The 26,198-nt window shown below is 49.2% G+C and overlaps 1 protein-coding gene across 1 annotated transcript; it reads left to right on the forward strand.

The window, feature by feature from the left end:
• Nucleotides 1-16,516: 16,516 nt before the first annotated feature.
• On the forward strand, nt 16,517-25,731 carry LOC132387080 (beta-1,3-galactosyltransferase 5-like). Its single transcript, XM_059959435.1, has 2 exons — nt 16,517-16,574; nt 24,755-25,731. The coding sequence occupies exons 1-2, from the start codon at nt 16,517-16,519 to the stop codon at nt 25,729-25,731; spliced, it is 1,035 nt and encodes a 344-aa protein (XP_059815418.1).
• The last annotated feature ends 467 nt before the right edge of the window (nt 25,732-26,198 follow it).

Below are 26,198 nucleotides of genomic sequence, written 5' to 3' on the forward strand. Positions count from 1 at the left end.
GTGATGTAGACGGAGCTCCACACCGTGTCTGAACCGTGTCCCGGGAGCGCTCGGTGCCCACACATGGGATAAAGTGGGGGGACACACTGTGGGGGTGATGTAGAGGGAGCTCCACACCGTATCTGACCCGTGTCCCGGGAGCGCTCGGTGTCCACACTGGGGATAAAGTGGGGAAGGGGACACTGTGGGGGTGATGTAGAGGCAGCTCCACACCGTGTCTGACCCGTGTCCCGGGAGCGCTCGGTGTCCACACTGGGGATAAAGTGGGGGGACACACTGTGGGGGTGATGTAGAGGGAGCTCCACACCGTGTCTGACCCGTGCTCCGGGAGCGCTCGGTGCCCACACTGGGGATAAAGTGGGGGGACACACTGTGGGGTTGATGTAGAGGGAGCTCCACACCGTGTCTGACCCGTGTCCCGGTAGCGCTCGGTGTCCACACTGGGGATAAAGTGGGGGGACACACTGTGGGGGTGATGTAGAGGGAGCTCCACACCGTGTCTGACCCGTGCCCCGGGAGCGCTCGGTGCCCACACTGGTGATAAAGTGGGGGGGGGCACACTGTGGGGGTGATGTAGAGGGAGCTCCGCACCGTGTCTGACCCGTGTCCCGGGAGCGCTCGGTGCCCACACTGGTGATAAAGTGGGGGGGGGGGGACACACTGTGGGGGCGATGAAGAGGGAGCTCCACACCGTGTCTGACCCGTGCCCCGGGAGCGCTCGGTGCCCACACTGGGGACAAAGTGGGGGGACACACTGTTGGGGTGATGTAGAGGGAGCTCCGCACCGTGTCTGACCCGTGCCCCGGGAGCGCTCGGTGCCCACACTGGGGACAAAGTGGGGGGACACACTGTTGGGGTGATGTAGAGGGAGCTCCGCACCGTGTCTGACCCGTGTCCCGGGAGCGCTCGGTGCCCACACTGGGGATAAAGTGGGGGGACACACTGTGGGGGTGATTTAGAGGGAGCTCCACACCGTGTCTGACCCGTGTCCCGGGAGCGCTCGGTGTCCACACTAGGGATAAAGTGGGGGGACACACTGTGGGCGTGATGTAGAGGGAGCTCCACACCGTGTCTGACCCGTGTCCCGGGAGCGCTCGGTGTCCACACTGGGGATAAAGTGGGGGGGACACACACTGTGGGGGTGATGTAGAGGGAGCTCCACACCGTGTCTGACCCGTGTCCCGGGAGCGCTCGGTGTCCACACTAGGGATAAAGTGGGGGGACTCACTGTGGGCGTGATGTAGAGGGAGCTACACACCGTATCTGACCCGTGTCCCGGGAGCGCTCGGTGTCCACACTGGGGATAAAGTGGGGCGACACACTGTGGGGGTGATGTAGAGGGAGCTCCACACCGTGTCTGACCCGTGTCCCGGGAGCGCTCGGTGTCCACACTGGGGATAAAGTGGGGGGGGGGACACACTGTGGGGGTGATGTAGAGGGAGCTCCACACCGTATCTGACCCGTGTCCCGGGAGCGCTCGGTGTCCACACTGGGGATAAAGTGGGGGGACACACTGTGGGGGTGATGTAGAGGGAGCTCCACACCGTGTCTGACCCGTGTCCCGGGAGCGCTCGGTGCCCACACTGGGGATAAAGTGGGGGGACACACTGTGGGGTGATGTAGACGGAGCTCCACACCGTGTCTGAACCGTGTCCCGGGAGCGCTCGGTGCCCACACATGGGATAAAGTGGGGGGACACACTGTGGGGGTGATGTAGAGGGAGCTCCACACCGTATCTGACCCGTGTCCCGGGAGCGCTCGGTGTCCACACTGGGGATAAAGTGGGGGGACACACTGTGGTGGTGATGTAGAGGGAGCTCCGCACCGTGTCTGACCCGTGTCCCGGGAGCGCTCGGTGCCCACACTGGGGATGACGTGGGGGGCACACTGTGGGGGTGATGTAGAGGGAGCTCCACACCGAAGGGGAGGGGATGACGGGGAGTTTACAGAAGGTACCAGTCCTCCCTCAGCGAGGGGGTCGGGAGTGGAAAGGGTCAGCATTTCCTCTGAGGATCGAGCATAAGTCTCGGCCCAGCATGTGTTGATGCCATTACAGGCAAGTTGCAACAGCAGCTCTGTCCTCGGGAGCCGGAGGTATCACACCACAGACTCGGTACATTTCAACGGTTGTACCGTGTGGAGCATTCTTTCCGGCTGGTTGCATTACCCTGCCTGGACTATGGAGAGGCCACCGCAGGGGCCGACTGGGCAAAATAAACTGCAGTAAGTAGGGGCCAGCTCCGCCACTGGTATTAGCTCCCGCCAAACGCCTCTGCACCCCCGTCCGCCACCTGCAACCACCCATCCCACCCTCTGCCCCAGCATCGAGGGCGTTTTGAAAAAGCGATGCCTCAATAACGGGGCATCCATCACGAAGGACCACAGTTACCCGGTATATGCCCTCTTCTCATTACTACCGCGGAAGAAGAGGTACAGGAGCCCGAAGACACCCATTCAAAAGTTTTAGAGCAGCTTCCTTCCCTCCGCTACGCCAGATTTCTTACTGGACTGCAACTCCACGTATGATGCCTCAAATTTGCTTTCTTGGGTTTTTTTTAAAAAAATCCCTTTGCCACTATTGGTTCCATTTATTTTCAGAATACACTTGTCATCGTGACTTTGAACTAATTCACTGTGCATTGCAACGTACTGTTGCTACGAAACGGGAAACGTCACATCACATCCCAGTGATATTAAACATGATACTGACTCATAATCGGAGTCATCCCTCCCACTTGGTCTCTTTGTGTCGACCATGAATGGCCGCAGGAAAAGGTAGTATGTGGTCTTTTAATTATATGTTTACTTTGAGGGTTGAGATTTTCTTTTCTGTCCGCGGGGATCCCATGTCTTTGGAAATCGCCTCTTCGCAGAGCGGGAGATGCCGGGTTCCGCAGCGCGCAGACCCTTGACGGGAGGTCGCAGCGCCGAGGGGTTGGGGCGACGGGCAGATCTGCGGCGATTGCATTGGCGCTCGTACAGGACCGAGGAGTGGAGGCGACAGGCAGGTCAGCGCCAGCACGGTGAGGCGTGGGACTGGGCTAAGGCGTAAATGGCCTTCTGCTAAGGAAACGCATCTGCAAAAAGAGAAAGGCAATGAAGATCCAATTGTCAAAGTTGCTTGAGCATCCGATGACGAGAAACAATTGATATATCTGCGATCTGATATCAGGAAACGACATAGACGGGGCGAAGATATAAAACACAAAGTACACTGCAGATGCTGCTGTCAAATCAACGCGTACAAACAAGCCGGATGAACTCAGCAGGTCGGGCAGCAACGGGACGCGGATATGTTTTGATGACTTCATTTGACAGCTGATGGGGCAGAAACATACTCCTCCGTGCCAAAGTGAAAACAGATCCCTACGAAATTATCTAAATTGACTACAGATTTAAAACATGATTGGTTGAATAAGTATTCGTTCCGTTCAAGTCAGTGTTGAGGAGAAGCAATTTTGGCAGCAATCACAATCTTGAGTCTGTGTGGATAGGTCTCTATCAGCTCTGCACATGCTACCACTGCAGGAATTATCCTCTGCCTTGTCCTTTCAACCTTCAGTAGATTTCAATGAGATCCCCATGCGTTCTTCTAGATTCTAGTGAGTACAGGCCCAAAGCTGCTAAATCGTCAGTGCACTGCAATTCTTCCATAATTTCCTTGTCAAAACTACTCAAGCTCTGTCACATTGCATGGGGATCGTGAGAGATCAGCTCTTTTTCACGTCCAGCCACAAGTTCTCAATTAGATTGTGGTCTGGTCTCTGACTTGGCCACTCCAGAACATTAATATTGTTGTTTCGAGGCCATTCCTTTGTACCATCTAAATTCCCAAGTCCTCCAGGGTCTACCGCAGCGAATCATCCCCACAGCATGATGCGACACGGTAGGGGTGGTGTGTTTTTGATGATGTGCGCTGTTCAGCTTATGCCAAACATGGTCTTTAGTTTGATAGCCTGAATAATCTTGGTTTTGGATTCATCAGTCCATAGACCCTTCTTCCAACTGACTTCAGAGTTTCTCACACTCCTTCAACAAGCTCTAGCCGAAATTACATGTGAGGTTTTTTTTTTTCTTTTTCAACAGCGGCTATTAAGAGGAATAGACAGAGTGGACAGCCAGCGCCTCTTCCCCAGGGCACCATTGCTCAGTACAAGAGGACATGGCTTTAAGGTGAGGGGAGGGAAGTTGAAGGGGGATATGAGAGGAAAGTGTTTCACTCAGAGAGTGGTTGGTGCGTGGAATGCACTGCCTGAGTCAGTGGTGGAGGCAGATACACTAGTGAAGTTTAAGAGACTACTAGACAGGTGTATGGAGGAATTTAAGGTGGGGGGGTTATATGGGAGGCAGGGTTTAAGGGTCGGCACAATATTGTGGGCCGAAGGGCCTGTACTGTGCTGTATTGTTCTATGTTTTATGCTCTCTGCCACCCTCCTATATACTGTGACTAGTGAGGCACCCGGGCAACAGTTGGTGTGTGTGTGCGCAGGCCCTGACATCTCATTCACTGAAACTTGTAACTTCACCCCTGTTGTCATAGGTCTCCTGGTGGTCCCCATCAACAGTCCCCTTCTTGCATGCTCGATCAGTTTTTGAGGGCGGCCCTTTCAGGCATAGTCACGGCCGTGCGTACTTCCCATTTTATTGCTGATTAACTTAACTGCACTCCAAGGGATATTCACTGACATGGAAATTTTCTTGCATCCATTTCCTCGCTTGTGTTTTTCAATAGACTTCTGGTCGAGGCGCCAGGGTGTGCTTTTGTCTTCATGGTGTAGTCATTGCTGGGAATCTGAGTCATCAACATTTGGCTCTCCCCAGGCACAGGTGTATCTGGACCACCTTGATTGCCGTTCAACTAATGACTTGACTTCTAAAATCAATAGGCGACATTGGCGATAATTTGCTGTGTCATCTTACAAGGGGGATTGAATACCCAAACAATTGATTATTTTGTGTTTTATATGCTCAAGTGACAGATCACTCAGCATTGATCTGTTTTGACTTTGACACAAAATATATTTCTCTGTTGGCCAGTATATTTAAAAAAAAAAGGCTAAATTGGGTCCTCTGTGATTCAGTGTGGCGAATCGATCAAACATGGAAACGTCTCGGAGTGGGTGGGGTGAATACCTTTCATAGGCACTGTAACTAGGGGTGACATTCATTCTTATCTTTCTGCAAACATTATTCATTGTTATCATTAAACTACCTCACGGTTATTACAATTGTTAATTAATAACAGTTATTAACTAACAGCTATTGATCTGTAAAATTCAGCCGCAGCCTCGAGAATCTGTAACATTTGGGCACACCTCAGCACACTGTGGACCCTCAATTTTTTTTCTCTTCGATGGTTCCCATGGCCACCATCAGGACGGAGGTACGGAAGCCTGAGGGTACACATTCACTGACTGAGGAAGGCGTCCTCTCAACCCCCCCCCCCCCCACACAACCCCATTCTCCTGCCGTAACATCTGAAGCCCTCAATAATCAGGAGTCTCTCAGCTTCCGCTTGAAATGTACTCAACATTTTTGGCTCCACGGCCGTTTGGGTCAATGATTTCCACGGATGCACCCTTCTCTGGCTAAATGAACTCCCGCTCATATTGCCCTCAAAAAACGGTGCATCTTTGTGCATGCACCGTTTTGTTTTGGCAAAAAACAGCATTCGACCTTTGGACTCGACCTCACTTTTATAATGCACAGTATTTCTTTTTGTTTTGCACGTTTTTAAAATCTACTCGATATAGGTATACTGTAATCGATTGGCTTTATTATTATTTTTTTAATTATCATTTTCTCTTCTATATTACGTGTTGCATTGAACTGCTACTGCTAAGTTAACAGATATCACGTCACACACCGGTGATAACAAACCTGATTCTAATTCTATTTTTACCTGCAGTGGAGAATGATGCTGGCGTCTATTTGTCAATCAGACACACCCTCTGCTCTGAGGTGTGGGAGTAAATGACTGTTGGATATCTAGAGGTCTGCCCTTGGTCCACAGCCCCTGCTTACACTCTCCCCGTGACGTAACTCCCCGGGACCTGACGGGGTATTCGCTCGGACCTTGAAGGAGACTAGCGTTGAATTTGCAGGAGGCCTGGCAGATATATTTAAAATGTCTGTATCCACGGGTGAGGTGCCGGAGGAATGGAGGATAGCTCATGTTTATCCGTTGTTTAAAGTCGCCTCTAAAAGTAGTCCGGGAAATTAAAGGCCGGTAGGTTTGACGTCGGTAGTAGGTAAATTATTGGAAGGAGTACAAAGACATAGGATCTACAAGTATTTGGATAGACAAGGATTATTAGGGAGAACCAACACGGCTTTGTGCGTGGCAGTTCATGTTTAACTAATCTATTACAGCTTTTCGAGGAAGTTACCAGGAAAGTGGATGAAGGGAAGGCAGTGGATGTTGTCTACATGGATTTCAGTAAGGCCTTTGACAAGGTCCTGCATGGGAGGTTAGTTAGGAAGATTCAGTCACTAGGTATACATAGTGAGGTAGTGAATCGGATTAGACATTGGCTCAATGGAAGAAGTCAGAGAGTGGTAGTGGAGGATTGCTACTCTGAGTGGAGGCCTGTGACTAGTGGTGTGCCACAGGGATCAGTGTTGGGTCCATTGTTATTTGTCATCTATATCAATGTGGGTCCATTGTTATTTGTCAGCGATATCAATGATCTGGACGATAATGTGGTAAATTGGATCAGCAAATTTGCTGATGATACAAAGATTGGAGGTGTAGTGGACAGTGAGGAAGGTTTTCAAAGGATCTGGACCAGCTGGAAAAATGGGCTGACAAATGGCAGATGGAGTTTAATACAGACAAGTGTGAGGTATTGCACTTTTGAAGGACAAACCAAGGTAGAACATACAAGGTAAATGGCAGGACACTGAGGAGTGCAGTAGAACAGAGGGATCTGGGAGTACAGTTACACAATTTCCTAAAAGTGGTGTCACAAGTAGATAGGGTAGTAAAGAGAGCTTTTGGTACATTGGCCTTTATAAATCAAAGTATAAGATTTGGAATGTAATGGTGAGGTTGTATAAGGCATTGGTGAGGCCGAATTTGGAGTATTGTGTGCAGTTTTGGTCACCGAATGCAGGAAGGATATTAATAAGGTTGAAAGAGTGGAGAGAAGGTTTACAAGGATTTTGCCGACTTGAGAAACTGAGTTACAGAGAAAGGTTGAATAGGTTAGGACTTTATTCCCTGGAGCGTAGAAGAATGAGGGCAGATTTGATAGAGGTGTATAAAATTATGATGGGTATAGATAGAGTGAATGCAAGCAGGCTTTTTCCACTGAGGCCGGGGAAGAAAAAAAAAACAGAGGACATGGGTTAAGGGTGAAGGGGGGAAAGTTTAAAGGGAACATTAGGGTGGAGGGGGCTTCTTCACACAGAGAGTGGTGGGAGTGTGGAATGAGCTGCCAGATGAAGTGGTCAAAGCAGGCTCAGTTTTAACATTTAAGAAAAACTTGGACAGGTACATGGATGAGAGGTGTATGGAGGGATATGGTCCAGGTACAGGTCAGTGGGACTAGGCAGAAAAATGCTTCGGCACAGCCAAGAAGGGCCGAAAAGCCTGTTTCTGTGCTGTAATGTTCTGTGGTTCTGTGGTTGACATGCGGTGTGGGGTAATCCCCAAAAAGAGAGACCGTGGCTAAGAACAATAGCGTTAAGTCTTAATGACGATTAAAAATGCATTTAAACATCGAATATATTGCAGAGGGGATTTTAAATTGGAATTCAGCGTTCAGAACTATTTCCGCTGTCAAGGGAAAAATAACATAAGAATCCAATTTAATCGTCAGGGTGAATGTGCTTGGGGGGTGGGGGTGTACCTAATGCGCTGAACACTGCTCTATTCCTTTACCCCGAGCAGCGATTAAGCAGACGAATAAATTATTTTAAATTCTGCAGATTGTAATATTCACAAACGCGTCAACAAGATAATAAAGCCGACGCCAAATTAAAATCAGAAGACCACAAGAGTAGAATTTGGCCCATTGTGTCTGCTCCGTTATTTCCATTATGGCTGATCAATCTCCCGCCGTCTCCCCGTATCAGCCTTGACCAATCAAGTATCTATTAACGGCAGATTTACCACTCTCTGGTTAATTAAATTCCCCCTCATCTCCGCTCTAATAGAATTCCGCAGTAATCTCAGGCCGCGGACATTCCGGTCCTAGACCCTCCCACCACAGGGAACTTGCTCTCCACATCCACCCTACCAAGACCTTTCACCATTCGGTAGGGTTCAATTAGGTCACCCCCTCATTGACGGCTGTGGAGGTGGTCAGGAGGCTTAACGGTCTGAGGGTGGATAAATCTCCTGGACCTGATGGAATGCACCTTCGGGTTCTGAAGGAAGTAGCAGTGGAGAGCTTTCGGAGGCATTAGCAATGATCTTCCAAGAACTGATAGATTCTGGCATTGCACTGGATGACCGGAAAACTGCAAATGTTTCTGCACTTTTTAAGAAGGCAGCAGAAAGGAAACTATAGGCCTGTTAGCCTGACATCAGCGGTTGGGAAGTGGTTGGAATCTATTGGTAGGGATGAACGTACGCAGAGCCAAAGCCAGCGCGGTTTACTGAAAGGAAAATCCAGCTGGACAGAACTACTGCAATTCGTTGAGGAAATTACAAGCAGGGGTAGACAAGGGAGCTGCAGTAGACGTGGTGAGCTTGGATTTTCGGAAGGCCTTTGACAAGGTGCCGCACATGAGGCTGCTCAGCAGGACAAGGGCCCACGGAATTACAGGGGAGTTGCCAGCGCGGGAGGGGCGCTGGCTGGACTGGACAATACAGAGAGTGGGCATAAAGGGATCTTCCTCTGGCTGCTCGCCGGTTACCGGTGGGGTTCCGCGGGAGTCGGTGTGGGGACCGCTGCATTTTACCATGTCCTTCAATGATTTGGACAATGGCGATAATGTATTTGTCGCTAATTTTGCCGATGATGCAAAGATAGCTGGAGGAGTGGGTCGCGTTGCGAAGAAACTGAGCGACTGAGGTAGTTTAGGTGAGAGGGCAAAGGGGCAAGTGAAATACGGGGTTGGAAAGTGTATGGTCAGGCACTTTGGTGGAAGAAATAACCGGGCAGACTATTATTTAGAAGGGAGAGGATTCAAAATGCAGAGATGCAAAGGGACTTGGGTGCCCTTGTGCAGGATACCCTAAAGGTTAACATCCACGTTGAGTTGGTTGCGAAGAAGACGAATGTAATGTTGGCATTCATTTCTAGAGATATAGAGTATAAGAGCAGGTATATGATGTTGAGGCTCGATAAGGCACCCGTGAATCCACACTGGGAGCATTCTGTGCAGATTTGGGCTCCTTATTTTAGAAAGGATATGCTGACGTTGGGGAGGGTTCAGAGAAGATTCACAAAAATGATTCCAGGAATGAAAGGGTTACCGTATGAGGAACGTCTGGCAGCTGTTGGGCTGGATTCCCTGGAGTTCAGGAGAATGAGGGGGAAACATTCTGAATGTTAAAAGACCTGAACAGATTATTTATAGCAAAATTATTTCCCATGGCAGGGGATTCTAGGACAAGAGGGCACTGAGAGGCGGAGAAATTACTTTAGGCTGAGTGTGGTAAGCCTCTGGAATTAATTTCCACGAGCGGCTGTGGAGGCCAAGTCATCGGGGGTATTTTCGGCGGAGACGGATAGGTTCTTGATCGGCCAGAGCATCAAAGGGTGTGGGGAGAAGGCACGCGAGTAGGGATGACTGGCAGAATCGGATCAGCCCATCACTGAATGGCGGAGCAGACTCGATGGGTCGAATGGCCTACTTCTGCTCCTATCCCTTATGGTCTTATGGTCTCGTTCCTGTGAATTCTAGTAATACAGGACAGAGCCATCAGACGTCCTTCATTTGACAAGCTGTTGAATTCCCGGAGTCATTTTAGTGAACCTCCTTCAAACCATCTCCAGTGTCAGCGCGTTCTTTCAGAGAGAAGGGGCCCAGTTCGGCCCATAGAGTCCTCACCAGTGCACAAAGCCTCAACGGCACATCTTTGCTTTTCAGATTCTGGTCGTCTTGATACAAGTCCTGGCATCGCATTCGCCGTCCGCACCGCAGGCTCAACCCGTACTCTCGCGAATCTTGCGCAGGGACTCCCAAGTCCCTTTGCGCCTCGGAGTTTTGAATTTTCGCTCCACATCGAAAACAATCTCCACCTTTATTTCTTCTAACAAAGTGCGCGACCATAAAAGCCTTTGGTAACTCTTTGCTAGTTCTCCTTATCTGTCTAAATCCTTCCGTGGCCTCTCTCCCTACTCAAAACTACCTGGCTATCCACCCATCTTCGTATCGCCCACCACCTCCATCATCCGAGTCATTGACTTGGAAGCTGAAGAGAAGTAGTCTCAAAGCCCCCCCCCTTAATGTTCCCTTTAAACTTTTCCCTCTTCACCCTTAACCCATGAGGAGTTTCTCTCCCCTGGCCTCAGTGGAAAAAGCCTGCTTGCATTCACTCTATCTATCCCCAACCTAATGTTATATACCTCTATCAGATCACCCCTCATTCTCCTACGCTCCAGGGAATTAAGTCCTAACCTATTCAACCTTTCTCTGTAACTCAGTTTCTCAAGTCCCGGCAACATCCTTGTAAACCTTCTCTGCACTCTTTCAACCTCATTAATATCCTTCCTGTAATTCGGTGATCTTGACACCCAGGACCTTGAAGCTGCTCGCTCTCGACACACACAAAATCCTGGCGAAACGCAGCAGGCCAGGCAGCATCTATAGTGAGAAGCACTGTCGACGTTTCGGGCCGAGACCCTTCGTCAGGACTAAGCGAAAGAAGAGATAGTAAAAGATTTGAAAGCAGTGGGGGGAGTGGGAAATGGGAAATGATCAGAGAAGACCGGAGAGGGTGGGATGAAGCTGAGAGCTGGAAAGGTGATTGGCGAAAGGGATACCGAGCTGGAGAAGGGAAAGGATCATGGGACGGGAGGCCTCGGGAGAAAGAAAGGGGGAGGGGAGCACCAGAGGGAGATGGAGAACAAGCAGAGTGATGGGCGAGAGAGAGAGAAAGAAAAAAAAGGGAGGGAAAAAAATAAATATGTCAGGGGAGGAGGGGCATTAACGGAAGTTAGAGAAGTCAATGTTCATGCCATCAGGTTGGAGGCTGCCCAGCCGGTGTATAAGGTGTTGTTTCTCCAACCTGAGTTTGGATTCATTTTGACAGTAGAGGAGGCCATGGATAGACATATCAGAATGGGAATGGGACGTGGAATTAAAATGTGTGGCCACTGGGAGATCCTGCTTTTTCTGGCGGACCGCGAAAGCCACTTCTTTAACAATCGATTACAACATCTTCCCAATCACTGGGGTCAGTCTAACAGGCTTATAATTTAACCTCCGCTGCCTGTCTCCCTTCTGGAAGAGCGGAGTCACGTTTACAAATCTCCAGTTTCCAGAAAACATTCATAATCAAGCGACACTTGAAACATCGATATTAATGCCGCCACCAACTCTTCAGCTACATCTTGCAGATCCTTGTGCTGTTCACCATCTGTTCCTGGTGATTAATCTGCCTGCAAATATTTATCTTTGTATCGTCTGCAAATTTGGCAACACAGCCATCAATTCCGTCATCCAGATTATCAAAATATAATGTTGCAGACACTATTAATCACTGACAGCCCCCCTTTTCCCAGGAGCAATGCCGACTTCGCACACCTCTGTTCCCCGAAACTCCAGAACTTCCACCGTACCCCTTCTGTCTTCCACAGTGAAGACTGATGCCAAATATTTATTCAGTTTGTCCGGCATTACCTTGCTACTTCTCCAACACCGTTAGCCACCGTTCCAATATCCACTCGCACCTCTATTCTATACGTTATGTCTCTGAGGAAATGTTTAATATCCTCTTTAATATTACTGGCTATCTTTCCTTCTCCACCTTCTCAATAAATCTTTCTAATGCCCTTCCCTTGGACAACATCGGTGGCGTGGAGAAGGGAGACTTGCAGCTTGGGGCAACTGCCGGATCTCCCATACAACCTCGCCCAGGCTTGCGCCCTGGAGACTTGGTCTCATGAGACTAACGGAGGCCTGCACACAATGACTTTTTAAAAAAATAACCACGGGAGCGATCTTCCCCCACCAGCTGTTGTGGCTAGAAATTTCCCTCTGGGCAGCGTGACTGGGCCATTCAAAGCAAAGCTGCACCCCTCTCCCCGCAGTGGCGGGGTGGGGAGGCGCCTCCCTCGCTCCGGCAGCCCGCGGGTCACCCCCGGGCAAGGCGCAGCACCTGCTTTGCGCCCCGCCCCCCCCCTCCCCCCGGATCGGGGTCCCGCGAGGCCGGTGCACATCGCGAGTCCCGGTCGTGCCACCACCGACACCTGTACCGTTAACCCAGCTTGGGAACCCCCGACACTCGAAAAATTCGGCAGCGGTACGGTGGGGAGCGTTCGGACTGGTCTGCATCACCGTCTGGTGGGGTGGGAACAATTACAGCTCGGAAACAGGCCATCTCGGCCCTTCTAGTCCGAGCCAAACGCTTACTCTCACCTAGTTCCACTGACCCGCACTCAGCCCATAACCCTCCATTCCTTTCCTGTCCATATACCTATCCAATTTTACTTTAAATGACAATACCGAACCTGCCTCTACCACTTCTACTGGAAGCTCGTTCCACACAGCAACCACTCTCTGAGTAAAGAAATTCCCCCTCATTTTACCTTTAAAAGTTTGCCCCTGTCTCAACTCATGTCCTCTTGTTTGAATCAATGGAAAAAGCCTATCCACGTCAACTCTATCTATCCCCCTCATAATTTTAAATTCCTCTAACAAGTCCCCCCTCAACCTTCTACGCTCCAAAGAATGAAGTCCTAACTTGTTCAACCTTTCCCTGTAACTTGGGTGCCGAAACCCAGGTAACATTCGAGTAAATCTCCTCTGTACAAAGAATAAAGACCTAACTTGTTCAACCTTTCCCTGTAACTTAGGTGCCGAAACCCAGGTAACATTCTAGTAAATCTCCGCTGTACAAAGAATAAAGACCTAACTTGTTCAACCTTTCCCTGTAACTTAGGTGCCGAAACCCAGGTAACATTCTAGTAAATCTCCGCTGTACAAAGAATAAAGACCTAACTTGTTCAACCTTTCCCTGTAACTTAGGTGCTGAAACCCAGGTAACATTCTAGTAAATCTCCTCTGTACAAAGGATAAAGACCTAACTTGTTCAACCTTTCTCTGTAACTTGGTTGCTGAAACCCAGGTAACATTCTAGTAAATCTTCTCTGTACTCTCTCTATTTTGTTGACATCTTTCCTATAATTCGATGACCAGAACTAGATAGATAGATAGATAGACAGATAGATAGATAGATAGATAGATAGATAGATAGATAGATAGATAGATAGATAGATAGATAGATAGATAGATAGATAGATAGATAGATAGATAGATAGATAGATAGATAGATAGATAGATAGATAGATAGATAGATAGATAGATAGATAGATAGATAGATAGATAGATAGATAGATAGATAGATAGATAGATAGATAGATACTTTATTCATCCCCAAGGGGAAATTCAACATTTTTCCAGCGTCCCATACACTTATTGTAGCAAAACTAATTACATACAGTATTTAACTCAGTATTAATATGATATGCATCTAAAATCACCCTCCCAAAAAGCATTAATAAATAGCTTTTTAAAAGTTCTTAAATAGTTTACTAAAGTGCATTGAGTGGTGACTTAAGCTCAGTCCTAACCCCGGCACTTTAACATGTCTTGCTCCTGGTGGTTGAATTGTAGAGCCGAATGGCGTTGGGGAGTAATGATCTCTTCATCCTCTCTGAGGAGCATTGCATTGACAGCAACCTGCCGCTGAAGCTGCTTCTCCGTCTCTGGATGGTGCTGTGCAGAGGATGTTCAGGGTTTTCCATGATTGACCGTAGCCTACTCAGCGCCCTCCTCTCTGCCACCGATGTCATACTCAACTTCCCAGTAATTTCGGTGTCTGTATATTTGTCCCTTCTGTATATGTTGCAGAAACTTCTACCACTGCAGCTCTACCGTCTTCCTTGCCAGTGTCCTTTACCAGTCAATTTTGGCCAACTCCCTTCTCTTGCCTGTGTAATTCCCTTTACTCCGCTATAATGCTGATACAGCTGACTCCGGCTTCTCCTTCTCAAATTTCAAGGTGAATTCGATGATACTTTGATGCTAGTTTGATTCGATCACTTACCTCAAAAGGTACGTTGTTCCTGGAAGATCCCCGATCAATTCTGATTCAGTCCACAACCCCCAATCCGGAATAGCTGTTCCCGTAGTGAGCTTAAAGACGATCCGGCCCGGCACGTCACCTGGCAGGCATTCCCTCTCTTAGGTTCCAGCGCAACCTGATTTTCCAAATCTACCTGATCAATCTGCGGACTGAACCACCCCCCCATGACTCCGTGCTTCATTTCCTCCGTAGACCCCACCCTTACTACTGTTTACGGGTCTGTCTGTATATAACGCTCATCAGCGTTTTTTTTAATCTTTGCATTTCTTCAGATCTCGCCACAATGATGTAAACCCTCTGTCGCCTGTGTAATGAGTTGATTTTATTTTTACCCACAGCGCCACGCCACACCCCTCTGTCTACCTGCCAGTCCTTTCGGTACAATGTATACCCTTGGACGTTCAGCTCCGAGCCACTGTGCGTTCTCCTTTCAGCTCTCAGCCAATGATGCAATTGCGTTGCACGTTCCCTTTTCCATTTACTGCGCGCATTCAGATAGACCACCGTCAGTCCCGTATTCCCCCCCCCCCCCTTGCCAATTTTGTCTGCCTTTCCATTGAAAATTCATCCTGTCAACTGAAAGCTCAGCCGGTCACCAGCCTCTCCTTGCTCGGAGTGTCACGCCAGGTTGCACTTGTCTGTAAACCAACTACCTCATTCTCAGCGCCACTCCCCCCTGCCAAATTAGTTTTAAACCCTCTCGAACGTCAGGGACAGTAATCCAACTTAAAGCGGGGACCTTGGAAGCTTCCCAGCAGTGAAGTCTTTACGCAAACCTGTCTGCAAGGACGCCCCCCGGGTTCAGGTGCAGACCGTCCCTTTTGAACAGGTCGTCCCTTTCCCCAGAATAGTTCGCAACGATTCCCCATGAATCTTAACCTCTGAACCCCCCTCCTCCCCACCCTCCCCCCCCCCCCAGACCAGTTCCTGAGCCACCCGGTTCACCTGCCGGATCATTGTCTGCGTACTCTCCCTGGAACGTGACACGGCCAGAAAGCCAGAGACCGCCACCCTGGAGGTCCTGTTCTTCAGCTTTCTAACTCGCTCTCTAAAATATCTCTTCAGGACCTTTTCTCTCATTGCCGACTTCTGTCACAGGCGCTCACCCGCACCGCCGAGGGCCGGATTAAGACATCCCTGGCCCTGGCACCTGGGAAGCGGCGTACTGGCCGGGTGTCTCTACCCCGCCCACAGAATCTGGTTTCGGATCTCCTGGCGATCGAGACTCCTCTCAACACCCCAGTCCTCTGCACATCTCCGCCCCTCATCTGACGCAGTGCCAGAGTCCCGGTTTCCGTGGCTCCCCGCTGGTCGGTCGCCTCCATCAACAGTCTCTAAAGTTCTACACATATTCTTGAGGGAAAGCGCCACAGGCGTACTCGGCACGGGCTTTTCATTTCCCTTCCATCTCCTAATAAATTCCCTTATTTCAAAGCAGAGATACAACGAGTGAAAGAAGCAAAGCAAAAAGAAACACGTTAGATACGCGAGCTGTCATCTGGCTTTCACGCGAATGAGGAAGTTGAGCTTTGCAACATTAAATATGGGACAAAATACTCTCACCCGGGAAATTCAATGCTCGACCAGACCCTTATCTCTAAAAGGTTATATTTATGGTCCCGCTGCCCTGTATCTCTTACCCGCAACACGGCAGCCAAGGCGCTGGTTTCAAGTCTGAATTTTAAAGGGATTGACAAACTCGAGCGCGCACATTGCCGATTTCCGGAAAGTAACAAGGTGCCGCAGAGAAATTTTGTCTCGAATAGCGCCCCCTGCGGACTTTATTGGTGATGTTTATTGTCTCCTCGCCACACCGCACCCCCCCCCCCCACCTCGCTCTCTGAACTTCATGACTGGTTAGGAAAAGCGTTGTGTGATAGAGTCAAACTGCGGCCGGCCGCAGCTCACGTCGTTTCCCGTGAAACACGGGCGAAGCGCTGAGGGAAGAGATCGGTCTTGAAGAGAGATAATAAGGAGCTGGGTAGGAAGCTGAACGGCATCAAGATTACAGGCGGCAAGGCGGGAAAATGGGGTTGAGAGGGGTAATGACCGAGCCTTGACGGAATGACGGAGAGGGTTCGAGAGGAGTAATGATCCAATAGACCTAATGGTCTAACCACCTCTGGCGACGGACTGCGTCCTCTCGGTGACGTTGCCAGTGACGCTGCAGAGTCGTCGCGTGATCGATGAGCTTATCTGTTGAAAGATGTCACCGTACTGAAGCGTGACGTCACATCGGGGCCGCCGCTCATGGCGCCTGGGATTCAGCGCGGCCAAGGGAGCGTAACCAGGCACCGAGCAAACAAAGGTGAAGACTCGAAGCGATTTGTTGCAATAAATCAGTGATTGGACCAGGTCTTATGCAAGAACAAGTTGTGCCGGGCCCAGCTGATAAAGGTTAATGATTTACCGAACGGACCCAATACTTAAAGGTGGGGAGGGTGGGGTGGGGGGAAACTAGTTCATTTTCAGTCAGAACCAGTCTCGGGACTCAGCGGAATCAGCGTCAGGCGGCTCCCTGCAAGGCAGAGCGGAAAGAAAAAAATATATATAACTTTCAGTTATCGTGCCCGTCCGCATCACAGTCGCTTAACAATTTCAGGGATTTCCTTCAATAAGCTCCAGGTATTGCTTGAACTGTTGCCGGGATAATTTGGAGGCAAGAACTCGTGAGGTTAAATCTATTGTATCGCTGTCTGGCCGCTTTTCGTGAGCCCTCCCCTTCGTTGCTTTGGGCTGCAGGCAGGGTTATCACCGTCTTTCTTTCACCTGGCTTTACCTATCAACATAAATCCAGCCTCCTTCTCCCTGCCACCCTCAGCCCCAACGCTTCTTTATTCCGGCGCTTTGCGTAACCCTGTCTACCCTCCGCTCATTCTCCTTCGCTCTGGGGAACAAAGGGCTAATCTCTTCGATCTTTCCCACTAATTCGCGTCCACAAATCAAGGCAGACTCTTTGCTAGACTACTTTCAATCGTGTTGATCAATCTCCTTTTCGGTCGGCGGTCCGAACTGCCCACGGAACTGGAAATCGCAGCCCACCAAAGTGACTTTGATCAGCGATCTCGGGCCCCAGTCGCTGCAGTCCGTGCGATCGTGTTGCTGCCACGCTCGGGAGCTGAGCTGAAATTGGCGAAACTTCTCAGCGTGTCAACCATCGAAGCTTCTCGCAGCGCCGAAGGATTTGTCCTGGAAACCACATTACACTGCAGAAGAAAAAAAAAACGCGCGCAGACTCCACGGAGAGTCACGGGCACAGGGCAATTGCGCACGATGTGACCGAGTGTGCTGCGGTGCAAATGCCATCGCTCCTGTGAATGCGCCAAAGTTACTTCAAAGCACTCGTCGCGGTCGAAAACAAAACCGCGGCAATGGCTTCCACGTCAACTTAATTTAATTTTCTGAGCTTCGTATTATTTTTCTGCTTGTAACAGAGCACCGGAGTCTGACGAAACACTCTCCACGAAAAAAAGAAGGGGTGAAGGAGTGGACAGGAAAGTTTTCTCGATGACATCAGCGGCAGGGAAGGGCACTGGTATGTTAGAGCTCTTTTTATTTATTTGCAAATACTAATCGATAATGGTTCTGGATTTAATCGGTGCCCGCAAATTGCAAAGGATTCGTGAAGGAGGGACGGAGAAGAGAGACGAGAGAGTGTTAACATCTATTGGGGAAGCACAGTCTCATGTGGAAAGGGGTATAACCACGGCCTGCTTCACGCTCCTCACAGCGGGTTGCGCGTGCGCGTCACCACGGCGAGATATTGCAGGGATTTGCCGAAGAGCGGACAGGGCAGAGGGTCACCCAGACCAGAACGGTGCTGATGAAATAGTTGGGGAGGGCCCTGAGGGTGATAGCAATGGGTTTCGATTTCCCCGGAATACGCTGTGTTTCCTCTTTGTGAAATTTCTTCCGCGCCCTCCCATCAGGTCTGGGCCCGTTCTCTCACAGAGTGGGTACGGCGCTCGTAAATGATTCAGGGCAATACTAGGTGAACACACGGGGAGCGTCTGATGGCTGTGGGCCTGCAGTCTTTGTAGCTCAGCCGTACCTAATTGAAACCTGCCGACTATTGAAAGCCCTAGATAGATTGGATGGGGAGAGGATATTCCCCGTGCTGGGGGAGTGTAGGAGCGGAGAGCACAGCCTCGGAACAGAAGGACGCATCTTCAGAGTAATGCTGAAGAGCACCGCCCTCCTCCGGGGATTGTGAATCTGTGGAATTCGTTGCCGCAGACGGGCGGGTCATCAAATCTACTTAAACCGTATAGTGACAGGCTGGTAATTATTAAGAATATCAATGTTTACAGGAAGTAGGCAGGTAAATGAGAAGGATAATAAATCAGCCGTGATTTAATCAGAAATGGCGGAGCAGACACGAAGGGCTAAGTATTGTATTATCGGCCTGTAAGTTTGACGTCAGCGGTGGGTAAATTAATGGAAAGTATTCTTAGAGATGGTATATATAATTATCTGGATAGACAGGGTCTGATTAGGAGCAGTCAACATGGATTTTTGCGTGGAAGATCATGTTTCACAAATCTTATTGAAGTTTTTGAAGAGGTTCCTAGGAAAGTGGACGAGGGTAAAGCAGTGGATGTTGTCTATATGGACTTCAGTAAGGCCTTTGACAAGTTTCCACACGGAAGGTTAGTTAGGAAGGTTCAATTGTTAGGTATTAATATTCAAATAGAAAAATGTATTCAACACTGGCTGGATGGGAGATGCCAGAGAGTAGTGGCGCATAACTATTTGTCAGGTTGGAGGCCGGTGACTAGCGGTGTGCCTCAGGGATCTGTACTGGGTCCAAAGTTGTTTGTGATATACATTAATGATCTGGATGATGGACTGGTAAATTGGATTAGTAAGTATGCAGTTGATACTAAGATAGGTGGCGTTGCGGATAATGAAGGAGGTTTTCGAAGCTTGCAGAGATATTTAGGCCAATTAGACGAGTGGGCTGAAAGATGGCAGATGCAGTTTAATGCTGGTAAGTGTGAGGTGCTACATTTTGGTAGGAATAATCCAAATAGGACATACATGGTAAATGGTAGGGCATTGAAGAATGCAGTACAACAGAGTGATCTAGGAATAATGGTGCATAGTTCCCTGAAGGTGGGATCTCATGTGGATAAAACACTACAGCACAGTACAGGCCCTTCAGCCCTCCATGTTGTGCCGACCCATATAATCCTTTAAAAAAGGTACTAAACCCACACTACCCCATAACCCTCCATCTTTCTTTCATCCATGTGCCTTTTCAAGAGGCTCTTAAATACCCCTAATTTTTAGCCTCCACCACCATCCCTGGCAAGTCATTCCAGGAACTCACAACCCTCTGTGTAAAGAACTTACCCCTGATGTCTACCTTAAACTCCCCTCCCTTAACTTTGTACATATGCCCTCTGGTGTTTGCTATTGGTGCCCTGGGAAGCAGGTACTGACTATCCACCCTATCTATGCCTCTCATAATCTTGTAGACCTCTATCAACTCCCCTCTCATTCTTCTACGCCCCAAAGAGAGAAGTCCCAGCTCTGCTAACCTTGCTTCATATGACTTGATCTCCAATCCAGGCGATATCCTGGTAAATCTCCTCTGCACTCTCTCCATAGCTTCCACGTCCTTCCTATAATGAGGTGACCAGAATTGAACACAATACTCTTTAATCTCACCAGAGATTTACAATACCCAGCAGTGATCCCTGCAGCATTCCACTCGCCATAGGCCTCCAATCAGCCATCTACTGCATCTTGAATGTCCAGCCACCTAACCTTCTTGACCAACCTCCGATGCATGACCTTGACAAATGCCTTGCTAGAAATCCATGGAGGCAACCTCCACTGCCTTGTCTTCATCAACTTTCCTGATAACCTCCTAAAAAAACCTATAAGATTGTTTAGACATTGCCTACCAGAAACCAGACACAAAGCCATGCTGACTATCCATGTCTACCCAAACACCCATATATCCCTTCCCTCAGAATGCCTTCCAAAAACTTTTCCACTGCTTATGTCAGTCAGGCTCACCAGCCTAGAATTTCCTGGTTTATTTTTAGAGGCTTCTTTAAACAGTGGAACAGCATTAGCTATCCTCTAGTCAATCACCGATTGCTAAGGATGATTTAAATATCTCTGTGAGGGGCCCTACAATTTCTGCACTTGCCTCTCACAGGGTCGATGGGAACATGTTATTAGGTCCTGGGGGTTTATCCACCCTAATTTGCCTCAGGACTGTAATCTGTATTTAGTTCATGACCTTGCAGCTGCTTTGCCTCACTTCTATAGATTCTGTGTCCATTTCCTGAGTAAATACAGACCTCCCCCCATCTCTTTTGACTCAGTACATAGATTAAGGATCTTCCAGAGGACTCATTTTCTACCTTTCTATCCTTTTGCCCTTAACATATCTGTAAAATCCCTTAGGATTCTCATTCACCTTGTCTGTTAGGGCAAATTCATGCCTTCTTTTTACCCTCCTGATTTATTTCTTAAGGATAGGGTGGTAAAGAAAGCTTTTGGTATGTTGACCTTTATAAATCAGAGCATTGAGTACAGGAGTTGGGATGTAATTTTAAAATTGTACAAGGCATTGGTGAGGCCGAATTTGGAGTATTGTGTACAGTTCGGGTCACCGAATTATAGGAAAGATGTCAACAAAATAGAGAGAGTACAGAGAAGATTTACTAGAATGTTACCTGGGTTTCAGCACCAATGTTACAGGGAAAGGTTGAACAAGTTAGGTCTTTATTCTTTGTACAGAGGAGATTTACTGGAATGTTACCTGGGTTTCAGCACCAATGTTACAGGGAAAGGTTGAACAAGTTAGGTCTTTATTCTTTGGAGCGTAGAAGGTTGAGGGGGGACTTGTTAGAGGAATTTAAAATTATGAGGGGGATGGATAGAAATTAACGTGGATAGGCTTTTTCCATTGAGGGAAGGGAAGATTCAAATACGAGGAAATGAGTTGAGACTTAGGGGCAAACGTTTAAAGGTAACATGAGGGGGAATTTCTTTATTCTGAGAGTGGTAGCTGCGTGGAATGAGCTTCCAGTAGAAGTGGTAGAGGCAGGTTCGATTTTGTCATTTAAAGTAAAATTGGATAGGTATATGGACAGGAAAGGAATGGAGGGTTGTGGGCTGAGTGCGGGTCGGTGGGACTAGGTGAGAGTAAGCGTTCGGCGCGGACTGGAATAATTCTACTAAAATGAAGGGAATCAAATATGAAGGAAGAGAGTCAGAATGTATAACTATTGGCCGGTTAGTCTGACCTCCTCGGAGACTGGGAATGTGTTCGAGTCGATTGTTCAGGGTGAGGTCTCACGTTCCTTGTAGGCACATGATAAAATCGACCGCGGTCTGCATGATGTCCTCAAGGGAAAATCTCGCCTTGCAAATTTGTTGTGAGAAAAAAAAAACAACAACAAGCGGGATCGTCAAAGGAAAATCGGTTGATGTTGTGTACGGGATTTCCAGAAAGCCCTTGACAAGGTGCCACAGAAGAGACTGCGTAACAAGTTACGAACTCATGGTATTACAGGAAAGAGTCCAGCATGGATAAAGTAGTGGCTGATTGGCAGGAAGAAAAGAGTGTGAATAAACGTTGGGGATGAATCTTTTTTAGTTATCTGTCAATAATTTGACCGACAGATAGGCAGACAGACATACTTTATTGATCCCGAGGGAAATTGGGTTTCGTTACAGCCGCACCAACCAAAAATAGTGAAGAAATATAAGAATATAAAAGCATAAATAATTAAATAATAATGTTAATCATGACAAGTGGAAATAAGTCCAGGACCAGCCTATTGGCTCGGGGTGTCTGACACTGCAAGGGAGACGTTGTAAAGTTTGATGGCCACAGGCAGGAATTACTTCCTATGACGCTCAGTGTTACATCTCGGTGGAATGAGTCTCTGGCTGAATGTACTCCTGTGCCTAACCAGTACATTATGGAGTGGATGGGAGTCATTGCCCAAGATGGCATGCAACTTGGACAGCATCCTCTTTTCAGACACCACCGTCAAAGAGTCCAGTTCCACCCCCACAACATCACCGGCCTTACGAATGAGTTTGTTGATTCTGTTGGCGTCCGCTACCCTCAGCCTGCTGCCCCGGCACACAACAGCAAACACGATAGCACTGGCCACCACAGGCTCATAGAACATCCTCAGCATCGTCCGGCAGATGTTAAAGGACCTCAGTCTCCTCAGGAAGTAGAGACGGCTCTGACCCTTCTTGTAGACAGCCTCGGTGTTCTTTGACCAGTTTATTGTCCATTCGGATCCCCAGGTATCGGTAATCCTCCACCATGTCCACACTGACCCCTTGGATGGAAACAGGGGTCACCGGTGCCTTAGCCCTCCCCAGGTCCACCACCAGCTCCTTAGTCTTTTGGTGTAAGTCAGGATGGTGTAATTAATGACTTTGTTGCAAAGTTTGCCGACAGTATGAAGCTAGGTGGAGGAACAGGTAGTTCTGTGGAAGTAGAGAGGCTACACAGTGGCTCACGCAGATTAGGAGAATGAGCAAAGAATTGGACGATGGCAGACAGTGTCGGGAAGTGTATGGTCGTGCACTTTGGTTGAATAAAAGAGAGGGTTGGCTGTTTTCTGAACGGAGAAAAAAATACAGAATTACTAAAGCGCAAAGGGCACCCGGTGTCATGGTTCCGGTTGACCGTTCCCCTTTAACAACACTTTCTCCCCGATTATTCCCCAATTTCAGTCAATTGCTACTAGTTACCCAATTACCGTACATCTGGCTCTCATCAGAGACTGGGAAATAAATACGATGGCGACCCTATCACAGGTCAATTCTGGTGTGATACTTCGTTGCCTGTTCCGATTAGAACCGGTAGTTCTAAGTTCCGCTCTACGTTCTAGAGAGTCCCTGTGGATCCCGTCTCCTTGTCAAGATCCCTCTGGTTTCCTGCTCCACGTTCAGGTCTACGCCAGCCTCCCCAACTGAGTCGACGTGCCGGCGTCCTGCACTTGGGTTCTCCTCCGCCGCCCCCGTGTAACAGCCGGGAGCCCTTGTGCAGGATTCCCTGAAGATCAATTTCCAGATGGAGTCTGTTGCGAGGAAGGCGAATGCGATTCCAGCATTCACTTCAAGAGGACAAGAATGTAAACGGAAGGATGTAAAGTGGAGGCTTTAAAAGCATTTGGCGAGGCCGCGCTTGGAGGATTGTGAGTTGTTTTTGGCCCCTCACCTTAGAAGGGATGGGCTGAAAGTAGAGAGGGGGTCGAAGGAGTTTGACGAAGATCATCCCAGGATTGTATGGCTTGCCGTATAAAGAGCGTCCGATAACTGTCACGGCGTCTGTAATCGATAGAATTCAGAAGAATTACGAATTACATTGAAACCCATCGAATGGTGAAACGTCCAGACCGAGTGGATGTGGAGAGGATGTCTCCTGTGATGGGAGAGTCTAAGATCAGGGGACACAGACTCAAAATAGACTTTAGAACGGAGGTGAGGAGGAAGGGCGTTTTTTTTTAAACCAGAGAATGTCAAGTGCGGAATATTTTGCCACAGGCAGCTCTGGGGGGGTGGGGAGGGGGGCAAGCCTTTAGGCGTATTTAAGTCAGAGATTCTTGATTGGTCAGAACATGAAGGGATACGGAGAGAAGGCGGGAGGTCGGGGCTGAGAGGAAAATTGGATCGGCCATGATGAAACGGCGTAGAAGTCTAGATGGGCCAAATGGCCTAATTCTGCTCCGATATCTTCTGATTTTTTTTTTGTTCTAATTCCAACAGATTTTTTTTTTAAGATAAGGGTCCTAAAACTGCTCACAATATTCCAAGTGCAGCCTGAGACCAGTGGGTTGCAAAACCTCAGCGTGACATCCCTGTTTTTGTCTTCTCTTCCTCGCTGACTGAATGCTAAACGTTGCGTTTACCTCTCTTACCACCGCCTCAACCTGCAAATTAATCTTTAGGGAATCCGGCACAAGGACTCCCAGGACCCCTCGCAGCTCCGTATCTTTGTGAGAATCCCCTCCCCACTATAATCAGTCTTCCCATTTCTCCCATCATGCACTTCCCGACATCGTATTACATCTACCACTCCCTCCACCCGTTGCCCTTGTCTGTCCAGGTCCTTCTCTATCCTCTCTGTCCTCAGCACTCCCTGCCCCTCCACCCTATCTTCCCGTCATCCGCAAGCATAGCCGAAAGGCCAGTAATAGTTCCATCCAATTTATTGACGTGCAAGGTGAAGAGAAACGCTCCCAACACGGCCAGTCAACGGCAGCCAACCGGAAAATGCCCCTTTTACTCCCACTCCTTGCCTCCTGCCTGCCCGTCAATCTTCTATCTGTGCTAGCGCCTTTCCTGTAACCCCGTTGCTCTTCCCCTCGTCAGCTGCTGCTTGAACCGAACCTCTCCTCTGTCCACCCAAGGCATCTCTCAGACTAGACATGGGTGCAACGTTCCTGTCTGGTTGGAGTGCAACTGATGATGTTTTCTTTTTCCTTCTCTTTACAGCAAATGCGAGCTTTTGGCTGCGGGTGTTTCCCAAGGGAATACCCGGGGGCAACAGGTTCCTCAAGGCCGGGATTCTCCTTCAGCTGCTCCTCTGCCTGATCCCGGTGGCCCTGTGGAGCAGAGAGAGGAGCGGCGGGAGCTTCCGGCCCCGCTGCCCCTCGCGGCTGAACGGCACCTCCTTCCTGACGCGGCCCGCCGGCCGGTGCGACGACAGCGCCCCCTTCCTGGTCCTCCTGGTGCCCAGCTCCCCGGATGAGTTCGAGGCTCGCTCGGTCATCCGCCAGACCTGGGGGAGCGAGCGGCGGTTTGGCGGGGCCAGGGCAGTCACCTATTTCCTTTTGGGACACGGGAGGGATCGGCAGGACTCGATCCGACGGGAGGCCGCAGAGCACCGGGACATCATCCAGGGTGATTTCTCTGACACGTACTACAACCTGACCCTCAAGGTGCTGCTGGGCTTGGAGTGGATCTGCTGTTACTGTCGCTCCCCCTCCTTCGTGATGAAGACGGACACCGACACGTTCGTCAACACCGACTACCTGCTGGAGCTCCTGTCCCGCGCTCCCCGCAGCAACCTCCTCACCGGTCTCATTCATAGAGGCGCCAAGCCATACCGCGGGACAAAGAACCGGTGGTACATCAGCAAGGAGGAGTACCCTGGGAAAACGTACCCACCTTACTGTGCCGGAAGCGGCTACGTCCTGTCCACGGACTTGGCTTGCCGCGTGTGGAACATCTCCGGGACGCCGCCCCTGTTCAGACTGGAGGACGTGTACGTGGGGATGCGCGTCGCGGAGCTGAAGGTGGAGCCGGTGCCCATCCACACCGAGCGCGTCTTCTCCAGCTACAGGGAGCCGTTCTCCATCTGCTCCTACCGGCGGCTCGTCACCTCGCACCACGTCAGAAACTTCGAGAAGCTGCTCTACTGGAAAGCGCTGCAGGACTCGGTCGGAGAGGGTTGCCCCGGAGACCCCTGACGGAAGCTGGCATACCGACAGTGGCATGCAAAAGTCTGGGCACCCCGATCGAAACTTCTGTTGCTGTGAATAGTTAAGTGAGTAGAAGATGAACTGATCTCCAAAAGTCATTAAGTTAAAGATGAAACATTATTTTCTACATTGTAAGCAAGATCAGTGTATTATTTTTGTTTTGTACAATTTTAGAGTGAAAAAAAGGAAAGGAGCAACATGCAGAAGTTTGGGCACCCCAAGAGATTTGAGCTCCTAGATAATTTTTACCAAGGTCTCAGACATTAATTAGCTTGTTAGGGCAATGGCTTGTTCACTGTCATCATTAGGAAAGGCCAGGTGATGCAAATTCCAAAGCTTTATAAATACCCTGACTCCTCAAACCTTGTCCCAACGATCAGCAGCCACGGGCTCCTCTAAGCAGCTGCCTAGAACTCTGAAAACTAAAATAAATGATGCCCACAAAGCAGGAGAAG

Source organism: Hypanus sabinus, unplaced genomic scaffold (genome assembly GCF_030144855.1).
Source record: "Hypanus sabinus isolate sHypSab1 unplaced genomic scaffold, sHypSab1.hap1 scaffold_151, whole genome shotgun sequence".
In the NCBI taxonomy this organism is placed as follows: Eukaryota; Metazoa; Chordata; class Chondrichthyes; order Myliobatiformes; family Dasyatidae; genus Hypanus; species Hypanus sabinus.

Bases quoted from the DNA above. Each gene is read 5' to 3' on its own strand.
- LOC132387080 (XM_059959435.1), top strand. From the start codon at position 16,517: ATGGCGCCTGGGATTCAGCGCGGCCAAGGGAGCGTAACCAGGCACCGA. The intron at 16,575-24,754 runs GTGAAGACTCGA...TTCTCTTTACAG, and splicing joins CAGGCACCGAGCAAACAAAG to CAAATGCGAGCTTTTGGCTG.